The sequence below is a fragment of the Castanea sativa genome, chromosome 2 (genome assembly GCF_040712315.1).
Source record: "Castanea sativa cultivar Marrone di Chiusa Pesio chromosome 2, ASM4071231v1".
NCBI classification, from domain to species: domain Eukaryota; kingdom Viridiplantae; phylum Streptophyta; class Magnoliopsida; order Fagales; family Fagaceae; genus Castanea; species Castanea sativa.
The window spans coordinates 52,006,639-52,022,575 of NC_134014.1; the positions used below are offsets into that span (position 1 = coordinate 52,006,639).

At 35.9% G+C, this 15,937-nt stretch overlaps 3 protein-coding genes across 3 annotated transcripts; 2 read left to right on the forward strand and 1 right to left on the reverse strand.

The window, feature by feature from the left end:
• Positions 1–3,513: 3,513 nt before the first annotated feature.
• LOC142623567 (L-ascorbate oxidase-like) lies at positions 3,514–6,152 on the forward strand. Its single transcript, XM_075797003.1, has 5 exons — positions 3,514–3,890; positions 3,998–4,090; positions 4,301–4,513; positions 4,603–4,782; positions 4,927–6,152. The coding sequence occupies exons 1-5, from the start codon at positions 3,630–3,632 to the stop codon at positions 5,881–5,883; spliced, it is 1,704 nt and encodes a 567-aa protein (XP_075653118.1). The 5' UTR covers positions 3,514–3,629; the 3' UTR covers positions 5,884–6,152.
• A 2,488-nt stretch (positions 6,153–8,640) lies between these two features.
• On the forward strand, positions 8,641–10,801 carry LOC142623252 (L-ascorbate oxidase-like). The gene is made up of 5 exons (XM_075796646.1): positions 8,641–8,898; positions 9,014–9,106; positions 9,230–9,442; positions 9,542–9,721; positions 9,848–10,801. Exons 1-5 carry the CDS (start codon positions 8,641–8,643, stop codon positions 10,799–10,801), a joined length of 1,698 nt encoding a protein of 565 aa, XP_075652761.1.
• Positions 10,802–11,718: 917 nt separating this feature from the next.
• On the reverse strand, positions 11,719–13,372 carry LOC142623168 (fasciclin-like arabinogalactan protein 21). Its single transcript, XM_075796570.1, has one exon. It carries the CDS (start codon positions 13,345–13,347, stop codon positions 12,016–12,018), a length of 1,332 nt encoding a protein of 443 aa, XP_075652685.1. The 5' UTR covers positions 13,348–13,372; the 3' UTR covers positions 11,719–12,015.
• Between the last annotated feature and the right edge of the window lie 2,565 nt (positions 13,373–15,937).

Consider the following 15,937-nt stretch of genomic DNA (forward strand, 5'->3'; position numbering starts at 1 on the left):
AATATCTATTTTACTATAAGTTTCTTAATACTTATTTGCTAAAGGCAATATCTACTCACTAAAAGTTTCTACAAATGATAACGAATATCATCATCTTTCAATAATAAGTAACTAATTTTTGCTAAGACAGTGTCACAATATTTAAATTTTCATAATGAATGATGTTATATACTTCAATTGAAACTCTTTATCAAATATCTTTAAGCATACACAATGAAAATTTTGTCATTTATATTTTCTTCTTTATCATTCTACATGAGTCTAGGTTCAATGTTTAGCTTGCTTAGTTTTTAAATGAACACTCATTTTAGGCAAGAAAAGAAACAAAAAAAACAAAAAAACAAAAAAAAGGATAACCAAAGGCAAGTGTCATTGAATTTTCCATTAGATAAATTTTATGTATCGAAGATTTAAACTTATAAAATCAATATTCTCTAGGTAATAAATAAAAGGAAATGCTAACGAATGCCCTTAGGGCATTGGTTAATAATCCATTTAAAAAAAGTTTTTATTGGAAAAGAAAAAAATAATTAATATGTTGACAACTTTTTTCATTTCCCATAAAAGTGATGTCAAAATTTTCCTAAAATAGATTCTTAACCAATACCCTAAGGGCATTCGTTAACATGACCCATAAATAAAACATCTTATATTACCATTCCAACTTTCTAAACATTACTACTATCTAAAACTCAAAATACGTTAAGAAAATTTTTGGGATGTTAAAATTTGGTGGGAGTATCTTAGACATTATACAATGGAATATTTTAAAAATCATAAGTTTTCATTAAGATTGAACTGAGAGAATAACAATATGACATATTTGCACGTTTCCAAAATATTAAGAATAAAATTGCTTGATTTTAAAATTCAAGAAGGAATTATGAACTACCCTAAACCTAGAGGATGAAAAATGTTTCTATCCCAAGTTTTTTTAATTCTTTTAGTGTAAAACTATGTGTTTTTATTTAAAATGGTGCCAAAAGATAAAAGTACAATTAAAAAAAAATATATATATATATACACACACACACACACAAAAACTCAACTTAAGAAAATTGTACCTGAAACAATAAATTTTGGCTCAAAAAAGTTGACTAAACCAAAAAAAAAAAACATTTCTAGAAACACAAAAAAATCGTACAACACTTTCATAATACCTTTATAATTTTGTTGTGTGTGTGTGTGTGTATATATATATATATATATATGTGTGTGTGTGTGTGTGTGTGTTGGGGGGGGGGGGGGTAAAAGCTCTTAAATGAACATTTGGGCTTTGGGCCTGATTGGCTGGTACCAGTTTGTTTTGGTCAGCGTCTCTACGCCCACAAGTCAGTCCGCACTCTGGAGGTCCAAGAAGTTGTCTGAGGAGGAGTGTCTCCTCTGACAGGCTCGGCAATGATCCTGGGACTTGCTAAATGGGTTAGAGGCAGGATTTTGGAAAAACTTATGGGTAAAATGGTGACCCAAGCACCCTTTAGAAGTAAGGATGTGTAAGAAATATCTGAGGAAAAAGCTGCTACCACCACATTAAAGGTCCTAGATCTACCTCCCTGGCTGCATTAATAGGAAAATGATCTCTGAACAGTAGAATTCAACATTCCTGCTATTGTTTGAAGACTTCAAGAAGGTGGTGGATAGGACAAGTATCTAGGAGGGAAGATTAATATGACACGTAGATGAATCAGTGAAGGAGAAGAAGTATATAAAGAAACGAGAGAGAGAAGAGAAAGGGACCAGCCCCTTAGCTAAAAAAGAATTAAGAATTGTAAACTTTGGCATAGAATGAGAAAATTTATACAAATCGTTCTCGGCTTACGTCCGAGGAGGTCTTTTTGTTACATATGTTTATAATTTGCACAGATTGTGGCACTCTAGCTTGTTAATTGAACTTCCAACATCCCAAATCTAGGTTCCAAACTCATACTCTACAAATTTAATTGTATAAGGCTCAGTGGGTCTGAGCCCATCACTTGTTTTTGGGTCCAGGTACAATTGTGCACTTACAAAATATATATATATATATATATATATATATATATATATATATATATATATATTAGAAACGAATTGATAATTCAGCAGTTGTGAAAATAATATAACAACAACCAAATGTTTTAACATTTTTATCAGAGAAATAATACATCCACAATATTTTTCACAACACTTTCATAAAAAATTATAAGCGGTAAATTAACACCTCAATAATCGTGAAAATATTATGACAATTTGTTGTATTAATAATTTTTTTTTTAGAGATAATTATAACATGCTACTAACCCCGCAACTCAAACCTTTTTCCTCTAGACCTCAAGCTCAAACTCTTTTTCCCTTAGACCCCCAAGCACTCTGTGCACGAAGAAGTGTCAATTCAACTACAAAACTTTTGACTATTGTATTACTAACTTATTGTATATAAACCAGGTAAATAACAGTTCATATGTCTATAAAAATAAAAAATAAAAAAAAAAGGTTCAACCGGTGATGTTAAAAATAAAAATAAAAATAAAGGGGGGGGGGGGCGGGGCCAGTACAGCATGAGTTGAATAAACCAAACACTCTGGCTACAAAGATTCTGAGTTGAATAAACCAAACACTGTAGTTATAAAGGATTGGTTCTTTTTATACATAGAACAGACACAGAAGAGAAGACTTAGATCCGTTTGGACGTTGCTGGAACTAAAAATTAGAAATTAAAAATTAAAAATACTGTAATAAAATAATTTTTTAATGTATAAATAGTGCTATAGGACCTATATTTAATAAAAAAATTATTAAAATATAAAATTCGTAAGTCTATAAACAGTGCACGATATATACTGTTCACAAAAAAAAAGTCAAACTTTTCAGCTTAAACAAAAAAATACTCAAAGGCAAAACGTGGGTTTGGAAAGCGCGTTATAACGCGCACATATGGTATTTTGCGACTTCTGACCAAATGTTGAACTGGTCCAAAGCAATTAAGAAACTTTTTTTTTTTTTTTTGATAAGGCAATTTAGAAACCTCTTGCCCTTGATTGTGTGTAATGTAATTTAATGTAAGACTTTTAGAAATTTATACCTTCTGACCAAGTTAGCTTTGCGGATAATATCAATGACTTCACGAAAATGATGCTAGTTCACATGGCCCATGATCAATAAATATAGCTGAACGAGTTCGTAGTGGGTCACATAAAGTACGTAAAAGAAAAATTCTCAAGCATAATACAAAACTTTTCAAACTAGACAGCTTTGGTTGATTGTCCAGCTGCACTGGACCAGTCTCACGCTTTTAAACCCTTTTAAATGAAAGTCAAAAGGAGTTCCATTGTAATGATATATATAAATTTTTTTTGGATTACCAAAAAAAAAAGGTATTATATACTTTTTTGACTTTTTGCCTACTAAAATTGACGATGACTAATTCTTAAATAAATAAATAATAATAATAACAATAATAAGGGAAATTGGCGAAGGCTTGGAGTATATATTTTATATGTATATATAGGTTGATAGAAATTAATTATTCCAATCAAACAAAATCTTTCATCAAAGCAATTGCTAATTGGAACGTTAAACAGTACCCATTTGAGCTTCTAACTCGTAGACTTTTGCAGAGCTCCCATTGGAGCATTTAACAATACAGAAGTATGTTGTTGAAGCTGCTGGCTTTGTGTTTGTTCACATTTCTCATATACGTTCCTATTGCTGAGGCCAGAATTCGGCATTACAAATGGGAGGTAAAGTATGAGTACAAGTCCCCTGACTGTTTTAAGAAGCTGGTCATTACAATCAATGGCAAATCTCCAGGACCCACAATCTTGGCCCAGGAAGGTGATACAGTCATTGTTGAGGTTACTAACAAACTATTATTAGAAAACCTTGCAATCCATTGGCATGGAATCAGACAGGTAGAATTATAAGTTTCCATATTTTCCTACTTGAACCAACTTTATATCTAAATTGATGTATTTATTTATTATTGTGTACGTGTATTCATCTGCTTAATTTGTTGTAGATTGGAACACCTTGGAGTGATGGAACAGAAGGGGTGACTCAATGTCCAGTAGTACCTGGGGACACCTTAAAATATGAGTTCAAAGTTGATAGGGTATGTGTTACTTCTTAGTAGCCGAAAGGCTGAAATCTCTACAATGGTCTCTCTATCCATTTGTGTGTTTTTTGAAATGTCCGCCTTGTTATAACAACAATAATAACCAAGTCTTAGTCTCAAAATTAGTGAAGATCAGATTATAAGTTGCATGTTTTTACTTTGATCAGTTGTATCATAATTTATAATGTATGTTTTGCTTATGTGCAGGCTGGAACTTACCTGTACCACGCACACTATGGAATGCAAAGAGAATCAGGACTATATGGATCAATCCGTGTATCAGTTCCTGATAATTTTACAGAACCATTTGCCTATGATTATGATCGGAGCATCATCCTTACTGATTGGTACCACAAAAGTACTTATGAACAAGCCACTGGATTGTCCTCCAATCCTTTCGTCTGGGTTGGGGAGCCTCAGGTAACTGGCACTACATGTACCATATGTAATTAGTATTATATTTTGCTGTTATTCTTTGTCTAATAGTTATTGCTTCTATCTATTTTCAGTCACTTCTGATTCAAGGAAAAGGAAGATTCAACTGCTCTAGTGCATCCCTCACAGCCGACACTTGTAACACATCAAATCCAGAATGCTCTCCTTATGCAATAACCGTAATCCCAGGAAAAACATACAGACTAAGGGTTGCTAGCTTGACTGCTCTATCAGCCCTTAGTTTTCAATTGGAGGTAACCTTTATGAGCACCTTCACCTTCAAATCAATTACAACTACTTCAGATTTTTCTACAAACCATGATGTTTTAAAGTGTGACATGCATACATATGGTTTTGCAACCCGCTGATGATATTTGTCCAATTTTGTTTTTGAGCAGGGTCATAATATGACTGTGGTAGAAGCAGATGGACACTATGTAGAGCCATTTGTAGTGAAAAACCTGTTCATATACTCTGGAGAGACATACTCTGTGCTTATAAAAGCCGATCAAGACCCTTCAAGAAATTATTGGATGACAACAAATGTGGTTAGTCGGCCTCCTAATACCACACAAGGCTTAGGCTTTCTCAATTACTATCCAAACCATCCAAGGCGGTCTCCTCCCACAGTTCCACCGACTGGTCCAATTTGGAATGACGCAGCACCCCGATTGGCTCAAAGTCGAGCAATTAAGGCTCACCATGATTTCATTGTGACCCCGCCTACAACCTCAGATAGAGCCATTGTGTTCCTGAACACACAAAATCGCATTAATGGTTATGTGCGCTGGTCCGTAAATAATGTCTCTTTCACCCTTCCTCACACACCATACCTTATTGCTCTAAAGAATAAGTTACACCATGTGTTCAGTCAAACCCCACCACCTGAAGGATATGACTTTGTAAACTATGACATTTACAACGTGTCCAAGAACCCAAATGCTACTGCAAGCAATGCCATTTACCGGCTAGGCTTCAATACCACGGTTGATATTATACTACAAAATGCAAACACTATGACTGTTAACAATAGTGAGACACATCCATGGCATCTCCACGGGCACGATTTTTGGGTACTGGGCTATGGAGATGGGAAGTTTGACATGAACAAAGACCCAAAGAATTACAATTTAGTGAATCCAATCATGAAGAATACAGTGCCTCTTCATCCCTATGGTTGGACTGCTATTAGGTTCAAGGCTGATAACCCAGGTGCTTGGCTTTTCCATTGCCATATCGAGGCTCATTTCTACTTGGGCATGGGAGTGGTGTTTGAAGAAGGAATAGACAAGGTGGGGAAATTGCCTTCATCTATTATGGGCTGTGGTGAGACCAGAGGAGTCGGCAGGCCTTAAATAATCAAAATAAAGATTAAAAATACTGAATCATCATATTTTTGCCGTTCATCAGTTGTTCAGAAATAAAATAAAATTTGGGGTGGTATAGATTATTAACATGTATAACTCAAAATGCAAAGGTTTTTTTTTTTAATTATTCTTTCATTTATTTACATACAACTCTTGCATTGGTTATAGTTCATATATATAGAAAAGCAACTCTTGCTTTTCTAATTGTTTGGGATTCACAAATGTATTGTTTGTTCAATAAAGAAAATTTCCTCTCTCTCTCTCTATATATATATATATAAAAGTGTGTACTCACACATATTGGTTAATTTATTTATTAAAAGTAATTTAAAGTGTTAGCAATCACAAAATGCTAATTCAAATATTCATTTATTATATTATTGAAATTAACAAATCAAATTCAACATCACCTCAATTTGTAAACATTTTGTATTAAAATTTTTAGAATTTTTCATACAAAAAATGAAAAATTAGCATTTATTTATGATGTTTTTCAAGAGGTATCAACCACACTAATTATCACGTCAATTTGTAGGTATTTTGTAAGGATTTGACTTACTTCCAGTGCTTTATTAACGGAAGATCTCATTTTATTTTAAATACACAATAACAAATGGTAGTAGATTTAATCTGCACCTTCTATTTAGTTAGTGGGTGATGTGATGATTTCTCAATAAAACAGAAGGAAATTCCAGTTAAAAAAGTATTGGAAGTAAACCAAACTCATTTTGTAATAAAATTTGGTAATTGGTTTAGGGAAATGTTAACAGATGCCTTGAGGACATTTGTTAGTGAACCATTTTAAGAAATTTTTTATGGGAAAAGGAAAAAAGCAATTTATATTTTGACCGCTTCTTATATTTCCCTTAAAAATAGTGTTCAAAAGTTTTCTAAAATGGTTTGTTAACAATTGTCGGAAAATAGTTTGTTAACAATTGCTCTAAGAGCATTCATTAACATAACTCATAGTTTTATCACCATTAAAGTTAAAACCTGTGATCAATTAGAAAGCACTAAAACTAAAATTTATATCCCATCAAAGACATGAGCATATTCCCATCTCCTCTGGGCCTATCTCATCTTCTTTCTTTCTGGTTGGATCATTTTGTCACAGGACAGGGATGATGGGGTGTGAGGAGCATGAAATGGGGTTCAAGTTTTCAAGAGGGAGTTTCTCATACATATACAATTAAATTAGTCTAAAGTAGAATTTCTATCTTGTATTAAAAAAAATTTAAAAAGATTGATCTAGGCCTTTTGTAATTAATAAATTCATTTATGCAGTAAAAAGACAAAATTAAAGACATGAGCTACCCAATAACAACAATTACTAATAACCGATAAAAAGATACTAATAAAGACATGATAATAATCATTTAACGACATGATAATAATCATTTACAATTATGTATAGTATAAATTCCAATTAAAAGTATCTTGTTGTAACATCGAATTCTACAAACACCCAAAAAAAAAACCATTGTTATCCGTAACGTAGAGACTAAAGTCTATAAGGACGTGGTATAAAACTCATATTTTACTCATTTAATCCCAATGTATCACATCATCTTATCACATATCTAAAAATAAGCACAATCACACCCAATTAATTCTAATACCCATATATAAATTCAACCAAATTGAAAATTTATTGAGATGTTATTAGGTGTGGTAGGATGTATTAAATTTTAAGTAAAATACTAATGTGACAATTACTTATTGGATAGTGTAAAACATGGGTTTTACACCCCATCTTTACCAAATTTGGACTCTTTTTTTTTTTTTTTGAAAGAGAGTTTCAACTTATGACGTCCACTTCTGATGATAACTCTTTATTATCAAACTAAAACATCAATCAGTTTTTGGTGTAAGCAGGAATTAAACCTCAGATCTCTTATTCAATCATCAGAGATTTTAGTAATTGAGCAAACTAGAACCCACACCAAATTCAAACTCTGAAGAGTAATTGACGTGTAACAAATATCATACCTTTCAAATATTTTGTTGTCAAAAAGATTACAATTATCAATTATGTATTCTCAATTTTCCTTTGGTCTAGACAATATACAAAGAGACAAAAATAGGGACCATGAGGCCAAGTCAAGAAGATTCAAAAGAATCAAAACTACCCAACAAAATTATAAGCTCTAAACCTCACATCTAAGTTTTGGGCTGCACAATTGGCAGACCTAAATAATCACAATAAAAAAATTATAAATAAATTTTTAAAAAAAAAAAGGAATGGTAAAACTATAAAAAATCTACCATCCTTAACATGAAAGTTAAATTCTCCTAAGTTTTCCCAAGAGAAAAAGAAGCTCTCATGACCGTGAGGCTTCAAAAAGACAAAAACAAACAACAAGAACTGAGACAGTTTTATCATACGCCCGGAGATCCAGTGATATTTTAGAGCTTTTGTCCATAAGACCATAAGCATTGAACTGCAAAATTGAATTAGCCACTTACTCAGGACACTATCTATGGACAGTGATAACCAAATAAACAACCACCCTCATTGGAAGCAAGTGCCAAATTGCCAATGGAGAAACCAACAATACCCATTTTTGAAGATTTAGCGGCATTCTGTTTGCAAACAAAGACATTGGTTTTAGCTGGCAAACACAAAAATTAGTTGGGTTTCGTTCTTAACCAATCCTGGAAAACAAATTCACTCAACTAATTGAGCTATCAAATAAAAAATTAAACCTTCAAGATCTGGTAGGGCTTTTGCAATACAGAATAATCATGTTGAAGTTGCTAGCCTTGTATTTTTTCACCACTTTGATGCATGTTCCAATTACTGAGGCCAAAATTAGGGAATACAATTGGGAGGTGAAATATGAGTACAAGTCCCCTGATTGCTTTAGGAAGCAGGGTATAACCATCAATGGATTAAGTCCAGGACCTACGATTTTGGCCCAGCAAGGTGATACGGTCATTGTTAATGTCACGAACAAATTAATAACAGAAAGCTTTGCAATTCATTGGCATGGAATCCGACAGGTAGATTTACATTTTCCATTTTCCTATCTGAACCATCTTTTGAATCATAATTTTTTTTTTCTAGACAAACTTTGTATCAATATTATTAAACTCTCATTTGTGCAATTCATCACAGAGAGGAACACCTTGGAGTGATGGAACAGCATGGGTGACTCAATGTCCAATAGGGCCTGGAGACACAGTCAAGTATGAGTTTAAGACTGATAGGGTAAGTGTAGAAGGCCTAAAACCTGCGCAACAAGCTCTTTTTCCATTGTGTGTTTGATTAATGCAACACTTTCTCATTCATGTTAGACAGTTTGCTCTAAAACCCTTGTGTGTGCCTGTGTAGCCTGGGACTTACGTGTACCACGCACATTATGGAATGCAAAGAACAGCTGGGTTATATGGATCAATCCAGGTATCACTTCCTGATGGGGTTGAGGAACCCTTTGCCTATGATTTTGACCAGAGCATCCTCCTTAATGATTGGTACCATCAAAGCACTTCTGCACAAGCCACTGGATTGACCTCCATTTCCTATATGTGGGTTGGGGAACCTCAGGTAAATAAAGAAAAAACACGCATAGCATAACAAAATTAATTACAAACTAAAATTGCTTTTGCTTTGTCTTAATGGTTACCCCCTTCGATCAATTTTCAGTCACTTCTGATTCAAGGAAAAGGAAAATTCAACTGTTCTAGTGTGACCCTGCCAACCAACATTTGTAATTCAACAAATCCAGAATGCTCTCCTTATGTAATCACTGTAATCCCTGGAAAAACGTATCGACTAAGGATTGCTAGCTTGACTGCTCTATCAGCCCTTAGTTTCCAAATTGAGGTAATTTTCTTGGACACCACCACAAAAAATCTTATATTGTTGTTAGTACATATGAGGTAATACTTCAAATATTTCTTAACTTGAAACAATTGAGCTTTAATATAACGTGTCTTTTTCTACTTATAGGGCCATAAAATGACTGTGGTTGAAGCAGACGGGTACAATGTTGAGCCATTTGAAGTGGACAAACTATATATATACTCTGGAGAGACATACTCTGTCATTGTAAAAGCTGATCAAGACCCATCAAGAAATTATTGGGCTACAACAAATGTGATCAGCCGGCACCCTAATACCCCACCTGGCTTAGCCATTTTCAATTACGAGCCAAATGAACCACAGCGATCACCTCCAACAGTTCCACCAGCTGGTCCTGTTTGGAATGATACGGCAGACCAGCTTGCTCAAAGTCAAGCTCTTAAGGCTCGCCAAGGTTACATCCACACCCCTCCCCCAAGCTCAGATAGAACGCTTGTGTTTCTCACCACACAAAACACCATCAATGGCTATACCCGTTGGGCCGTAAACAATGTCTCTCTCGACACTCCCGACACCCCTTTCCTCATCGCACTCAAATATAACTTAACAAATGCGATGGATCAAACCCCGCCACCTGATACGTATGACTCTTCGAATTATGATATTAACAACGTCGCAAAGAACAAAAATGCTACTTCTAGCACTGCCATTTATAGGCTAAAGTTCAATACAACAGTAGATGTTATAATGCAAAATGCAAACACCTTGAAGATGAGCCATAGTGAGACACATCCATGGCATCTCCACGGGCACGATTTTTGGGTCCTGGGTAATGGAATTGGCAAGTTTGACCTTAAAGAGGACACAAAGAAATTCAATTTGGTGAATCCAGTGATGAAGAACACAGTGCCTGTTTTTCCCTTTGGATGGACCGCTTTGAGGTTCCAGGCTGACAACCCAGGCGTTTGGGCTTTTCATTGTCATATAGAGCCTCATTTCTACTTGGGCATGGGAGTGGCATTTGAAGCAGGGGTAGAAAAGGTGGGAAAGTTGCCTACATTCATCATGGGCTGTGGCCAGAGCAGAGGATTATTGAATTGACAAATTTAGGGACTCATTGTACCATGTTTTACCATGTAGATCCTAATCTAATACGTGCACTATCTCTCTCTCTCTCTCTCTCTCAATTTTCCTTCTATCATATATATTCCTTGGAAGAAAAAAGCTATGATTTTTGGAGCTTATCGCTATGATTTTTTTAAAATGATACTCCAGTAAATAAAGCACTATCAATAACATAAATTCATTATTACAATTAAAATTACTCCCTAGACAAAAGCGATAGTCTGACTACGGGATCAAGTGACAGTCTACTGTCCACCTAAAACAAATAATGACCATCACAATTACAAACCTTAGACCAAGTTGGATTTAGTTGCGGGCTGTACCGTTGACTTGAGTCTTACCAATTACCTTTTTTGGGCCTTCGTTTTGAAGACCAATTATACTTATTTCACAATAAGCTCAATCTCGGTCTGGACTAAAAAGCCCACACTCAACAGCTAAACCCGTCAATAAAAGTGTCCAACCTGGGCCCGCCCAATGTTTTTAACTTTTTCTTCTTCTTTTTTTTACTAGATTAATATAACACAGTCATTTAAATGGATATTAAACCCCTAAACAGACAAAGCGAAAGCAGAAGGATAATGTATAGCTTCTCACTTTTTTGGCCCTCTAAAAACTGTTAAATTTCAATTGGAAATTGGGAAGTGTATATGTTTTGCTTAGTGTGTGATTAATTGGTATATAACTTATGAAAAAAATCACATTACTCTAATTATAACTTGTCATCCTAATAAATTACTCCTATTAATTAAAAAAAAAAATTATGATGCTTTCCTTTCCTAGCATTGGTCAGGAAAAAAAAGCATAGACCATATGATTCACAATTCAATTTAGGGATAAAGCATATCTTGGATGATACACAATTCAATTCAGGAATAAAGCCATGCACCACCAAAGCATCATGAACATGGCGTACATGTCCAAACAATTAAGCAAGAAAACATAGCTTTAAGCAGTGACAAAGTGACGCGAGCATGATCACCATATCAAATCATACACTAGCAGAGTAGCTAGGCTCCAAGGCCTTATTATCAGCACAAAACCGTACCAATTCAAAGAAAACACATATCAAGCAGAATTGAGAGTAGTCTAAAACCAGTACGTACATACAGAACATTCGAAAAAAAAATCTCAGTTCACAGAGACACGTCATCCATGAAAAAGAAGCTCACCTTGAGCAAAACAGTCTATCACAGGCCATGGTGATCTTCGATATCGACTGTAGTCTTGACTTGAGGTGGAGGAACTTCAACGCAACCTCCATGCCCATCCATGGCGTCACAAACTCCATTCACCGTCCGATCTGAGACTACTTGATCCGCACCGTAATGTCCTCCTCCGAGGATCCCATCATACGCAGTAGCCATTGGATGAAGGTGCGGGAACGGCAAGTACAAGCTATGCACCACGATCTTGAGGTTGCGCATCAAGTCCGGAATCTTAACCCTCACATAGTTGATCCTCAACGGGGCCGGCGAAAAACCTCCTCCGCCGGCGGTAGTGATCACCAGAGACTGACCTCTCTCGAGCGTCGGCAACGGCGTTCCAAGAGGAAGCTTCTCAAGGTCCGAGAACGTCAAGAAATGGTTCGGCACGATGTGGAAACGTACGTTACTGGTGTACGCATGCGAGCCAGAGAAGATCGACACGTCATCAATAGCGAACACGGTCATGTTGTTGAGCCCGATGAGGTCATTGTACTTGACCCTCATAGCAAGCGCCAATATGCTAAACCCGTTGTTACGGAGCCGAAGCATAGCGTCACGCAGCATCAAGCGCATGATACTGATCACAGGTTGAACCAATGGCTGATTCTGGTGCATACGATCAGAATGAAACGGGAACGACAACGACGTCATCCTCTCGACGTCACAAGAGTACGGCGAGAGCGGAGAGACGAAGCCTTGGAGTCCATGAACAACGACGAGGCCGTTGTTGAAGAGATCAGGATGAGTGATCTCCACGCCTCCGATGAAAACCTTGTCCGCTCCGCCGGCGGCGGCGGAGAAGTTAGAGATCTTGCTAGATCTCTCGGCAGTGACGGTGATGCAACGGCCGGGACTCAAGGTCTCGATCTTGGTACCGAAAGCGAGCTTCCGGAGATAGTCGATGGTGAAGAGTCCAGGAACGAGGTGTTCGCGAAGGAGGTTAGGGATGGAGCAAGAAACGCAAGAGCGGAGAGAGGAATCGGAGGGAGCGAAGAGAGTCGAAGGACCGGTCCAGGCCGTGGAGGCGGTTGAGTCGGCGAGAGATGGCGCAGCGATAGCGAGCTCGTGGAAGCCAAGGTGAGATAGGATCGGAGGGAGGAGAGCTGTGTGTGAGAAAAACGAGTGGTCTTGGAGTTCTTGGTTACCACTTGTTGTTGGTGGTGGTAGCGGTTGTGGTGGTGGTGGTGAAGTTGAAGGTATTGAAGGAGTTACGATTTGCTCTAGGCCATCAATGGCGGTGGCGCTCGGAAAAGTGAGGAAAGTAAGGATCAAGATCGCAATGAGAATCACTGCAAATCGCAGAGAGGTCGCCATGGGAGAGAGAGAGAGTATTCACTGAAGCAAGGAGTGAGAAAAGAGTGAAAAACTGTGAAATGAAAGGGAATGAAAGGAATTTAGATATTTATATGTGAATCTTAGTTGGGGGAGTAGTACGGAGTGTACTGGAATTGGTTACGGGCGCGTGAGAGAGGCGCGTGGTGTGGGGATTGGGGAAGCATGACGGTTGCGTGGGTTGATAAGAAGGTTCTTGGAATTTTTTTCTTCTTTGATTCAGTTAGTTTTGGCGGGAATCCCCAAATTTGTGATTCAGGTTTGGGTTGGTTTAATCAGACTCATCGAACGGCTATTATTACAAGTCCATTTGTGCTATTATTCTCGGGCAATGCTACGGTTTTTTCCCCTGCAATGCTTCCAATTTAGCAAAAAATTCCTACGGTTCCAATTATCAAAAAAGGCCTGGCTAAAGACAAATTATCCCTAATAGCCCATAATACAACAACTAATTTACAAGTATTTCTATTGAAAAATCAACTTATTTCTAGAGGTTCAGATTACCCAAATTTTATATATGAGATTAAAGATCAAGGAACTACCCATAAAAAATAAAAATAAAAAACAAGATCAAGGAACTAAGGAAGGCGGTGGACTAAACTCTCAATGTTGAAAGTTGAAACTAGTCAAATATCATGATATACCATAAAATAAGTTAATCACAGAACAATTATTCAATTACTAAATTACCCATTAATTATTATTTGTAACTGCCCTGCATAGCAGTATAGGGACTGAGATCATTGACATCAAAGGTTGAGATTGAGAGTTGAAAAACAACTTTCAATCTCAATCTTTGAATAAATAAATATTAAAAAAGAGTAAAAAATATTTGTGTGTGGAGATTGGAGGTGTGTAAATTGCACAGAGTGCTGTCATGTGACGTCTTCCTTGATGACCCTAAGCAATTGTAACAACACCAACCCATGCCATTTCCACTAGACCCCAAGTCTCCTTTATACACAAAACTTTCAAAAAGGCTTATAAATAAATTACCCTTACTTTTGTTACACATGCAAGGCATTAGGCATTAACCAATGGCTTTTGTTTTGTCACCCTGTTAATCTCCTTCTTGATCTGGTGAATATCTTCTTTTAAGTTTTGATCTCCAATTTGATCATTTTCTGTCTCACAAACACACATAAAAGTAATGGGCCCCAAGTTACACATGAAAAAGATAGAGAATCCTATAAAATGTCAAGTGATATTCTCTATGCGTAGAAGCAGTCTATTCAAGAAGACCCATGAAATCTCAATCCTATATGATGTGGATCTCACGTTCATAATCTTCTCTCCTTCTAGTCGACTTAGCAAGTTTTGTAGTCAAAAGATGTGCTTAATTCAACCAATTGCCTTTATAAATTCCCTTTTATCCTTTATTTAAATGCTCCATTTTATTTATTTATTTATTTATTTCATTTGAAGATAAAAGATTTCTATGACATAAAGACTTGTATATTTCATTATTTCCCTACCAAACTTTTTTTTTAATGCAATTTCACTACCAAACTTAGTTGTTATAAATACTATATAATAATTTGAAGAAAGAAAAAAAAAACTATTTAATAATAATAGTTATTGTTATAGACCTTTTAAGGCCGCAATGTGATTCCTAAGCTCAAAAGGTAAAAGGACCTAGGCCCAAAGAGCCCAATACAATGAATTTGTAGAAAGTGAACTAGAAAACTAGACTTTAATGAGTTAGATAACAATTATAGTGGGTCCAGATGACAAGAAAACAAGAATAAACTAGTTTTGCCCAAAGAAAATCGTCTTCAACACAGTCCAAGGAGATTAGTTCTTATATATATATATATATATATATATATATTTATTTTGAATTTGATTACAAGTACAATTCTTGTTACTATAGTATCTTTCTCTTCATTCTCAAGTTGATCTCCTGTAAGGGGCTTCCTTCTCTATTATATATCCCTTTCTTCTTCATCTCCACCCTCCACATATAGGTCAAGTTATTGGCTTTGATCTTTGTCCCATCAACACCTTCTTAAGATCTTTGGGAGTAGCTGTAAGGCTGTTTGCCACTGTTCAGGTATCACCTCCACATTAATGCGGTCAAAGAGTTAGCTGCAGAGCATTCAATGCAGTGATAGCAGCTTTTCCTTAGATATTTCTTAGCTTCCCTTTGTCTTATGTTTCCCTAATGTTTATCCTTATAAATAGAATCTCAAACCTTCGCAGTCATAGTTTGTTCATGGCATTCTGATTCTTACGTCTTCTCTACCGTCTATTGGTCCTCATACCACTAAGCGTCTTCAGACAAGACCCAAGACCCACAGCCCAATATATACTTTTGGGCTTTTTATCCCTACAGACCTTATGGTTGTTCTTTTATCATTTATGAAATTGGAGATGCATTAACATAACAAAAATAGAGCTACAAACATTGATACATCAACAAAGGAAATCAAGGATATGTTGACACGAGGCCATTCCCGCCATATTGCATACAAAATTTAGATAAGAATTATATAAAATACTATTTTTTGACTATAATCTTTTATGTCTGGCTAAAATATCTATACACTAGTTATCTTCACAATACACATGC

Bases quoted from the DNA above. Each gene is read 5' to 3' on its own strand.
- LOC142623567 (XM_075797003.1), top strand. From the start codon at position 3,630: ATGTTGTTGAAGCTGCTGGCTTTGTGTTTGTTCACATTTCTCATATAC. The intron at 4,091-4,300 runs GTATGTGTTACT...GCTTATGTGCAG, and splicing joins ATGAGTTCAAAGTTGATAGG to GCTGGAACTTACCTGTACCA. The intron at 4,783-4,926 runs GTAACCTTTATG...GTTTTTGAGCAG, and splicing joins CCCTTAGTTTTCAATTGGAG to GGTCATAATATGACTGTGGT.
- LOC142623252 (XM_075796646.1), top strand. From the start codon at position 8,641: ATGTTGAAGTTGCTAGCCTTGTATTTTTTCACCACTTTGATGCATGTT. The intron at 8,899-9,013 runs GTAGATTTACAT...AATTCATCACAG, and splicing joins ATTGGCATGGAATCCGACAG to AGAGGAACACCTTGGAGTGA. The intron at 9,107-9,229 runs GTAAGTGTAGAA...GTGCCTGTGTAG, and splicing joins ATGAGTTTAAGACTGATAGG to CCTGGGACTTACGTGTACCA.
- LOC142623168 (XM_075796570.1), bottom strand. From the start codon at position 13,347: ATGGCGACCTCTCTGCGATTTGCAGTGATTCTCATTGCGATCTTGATC.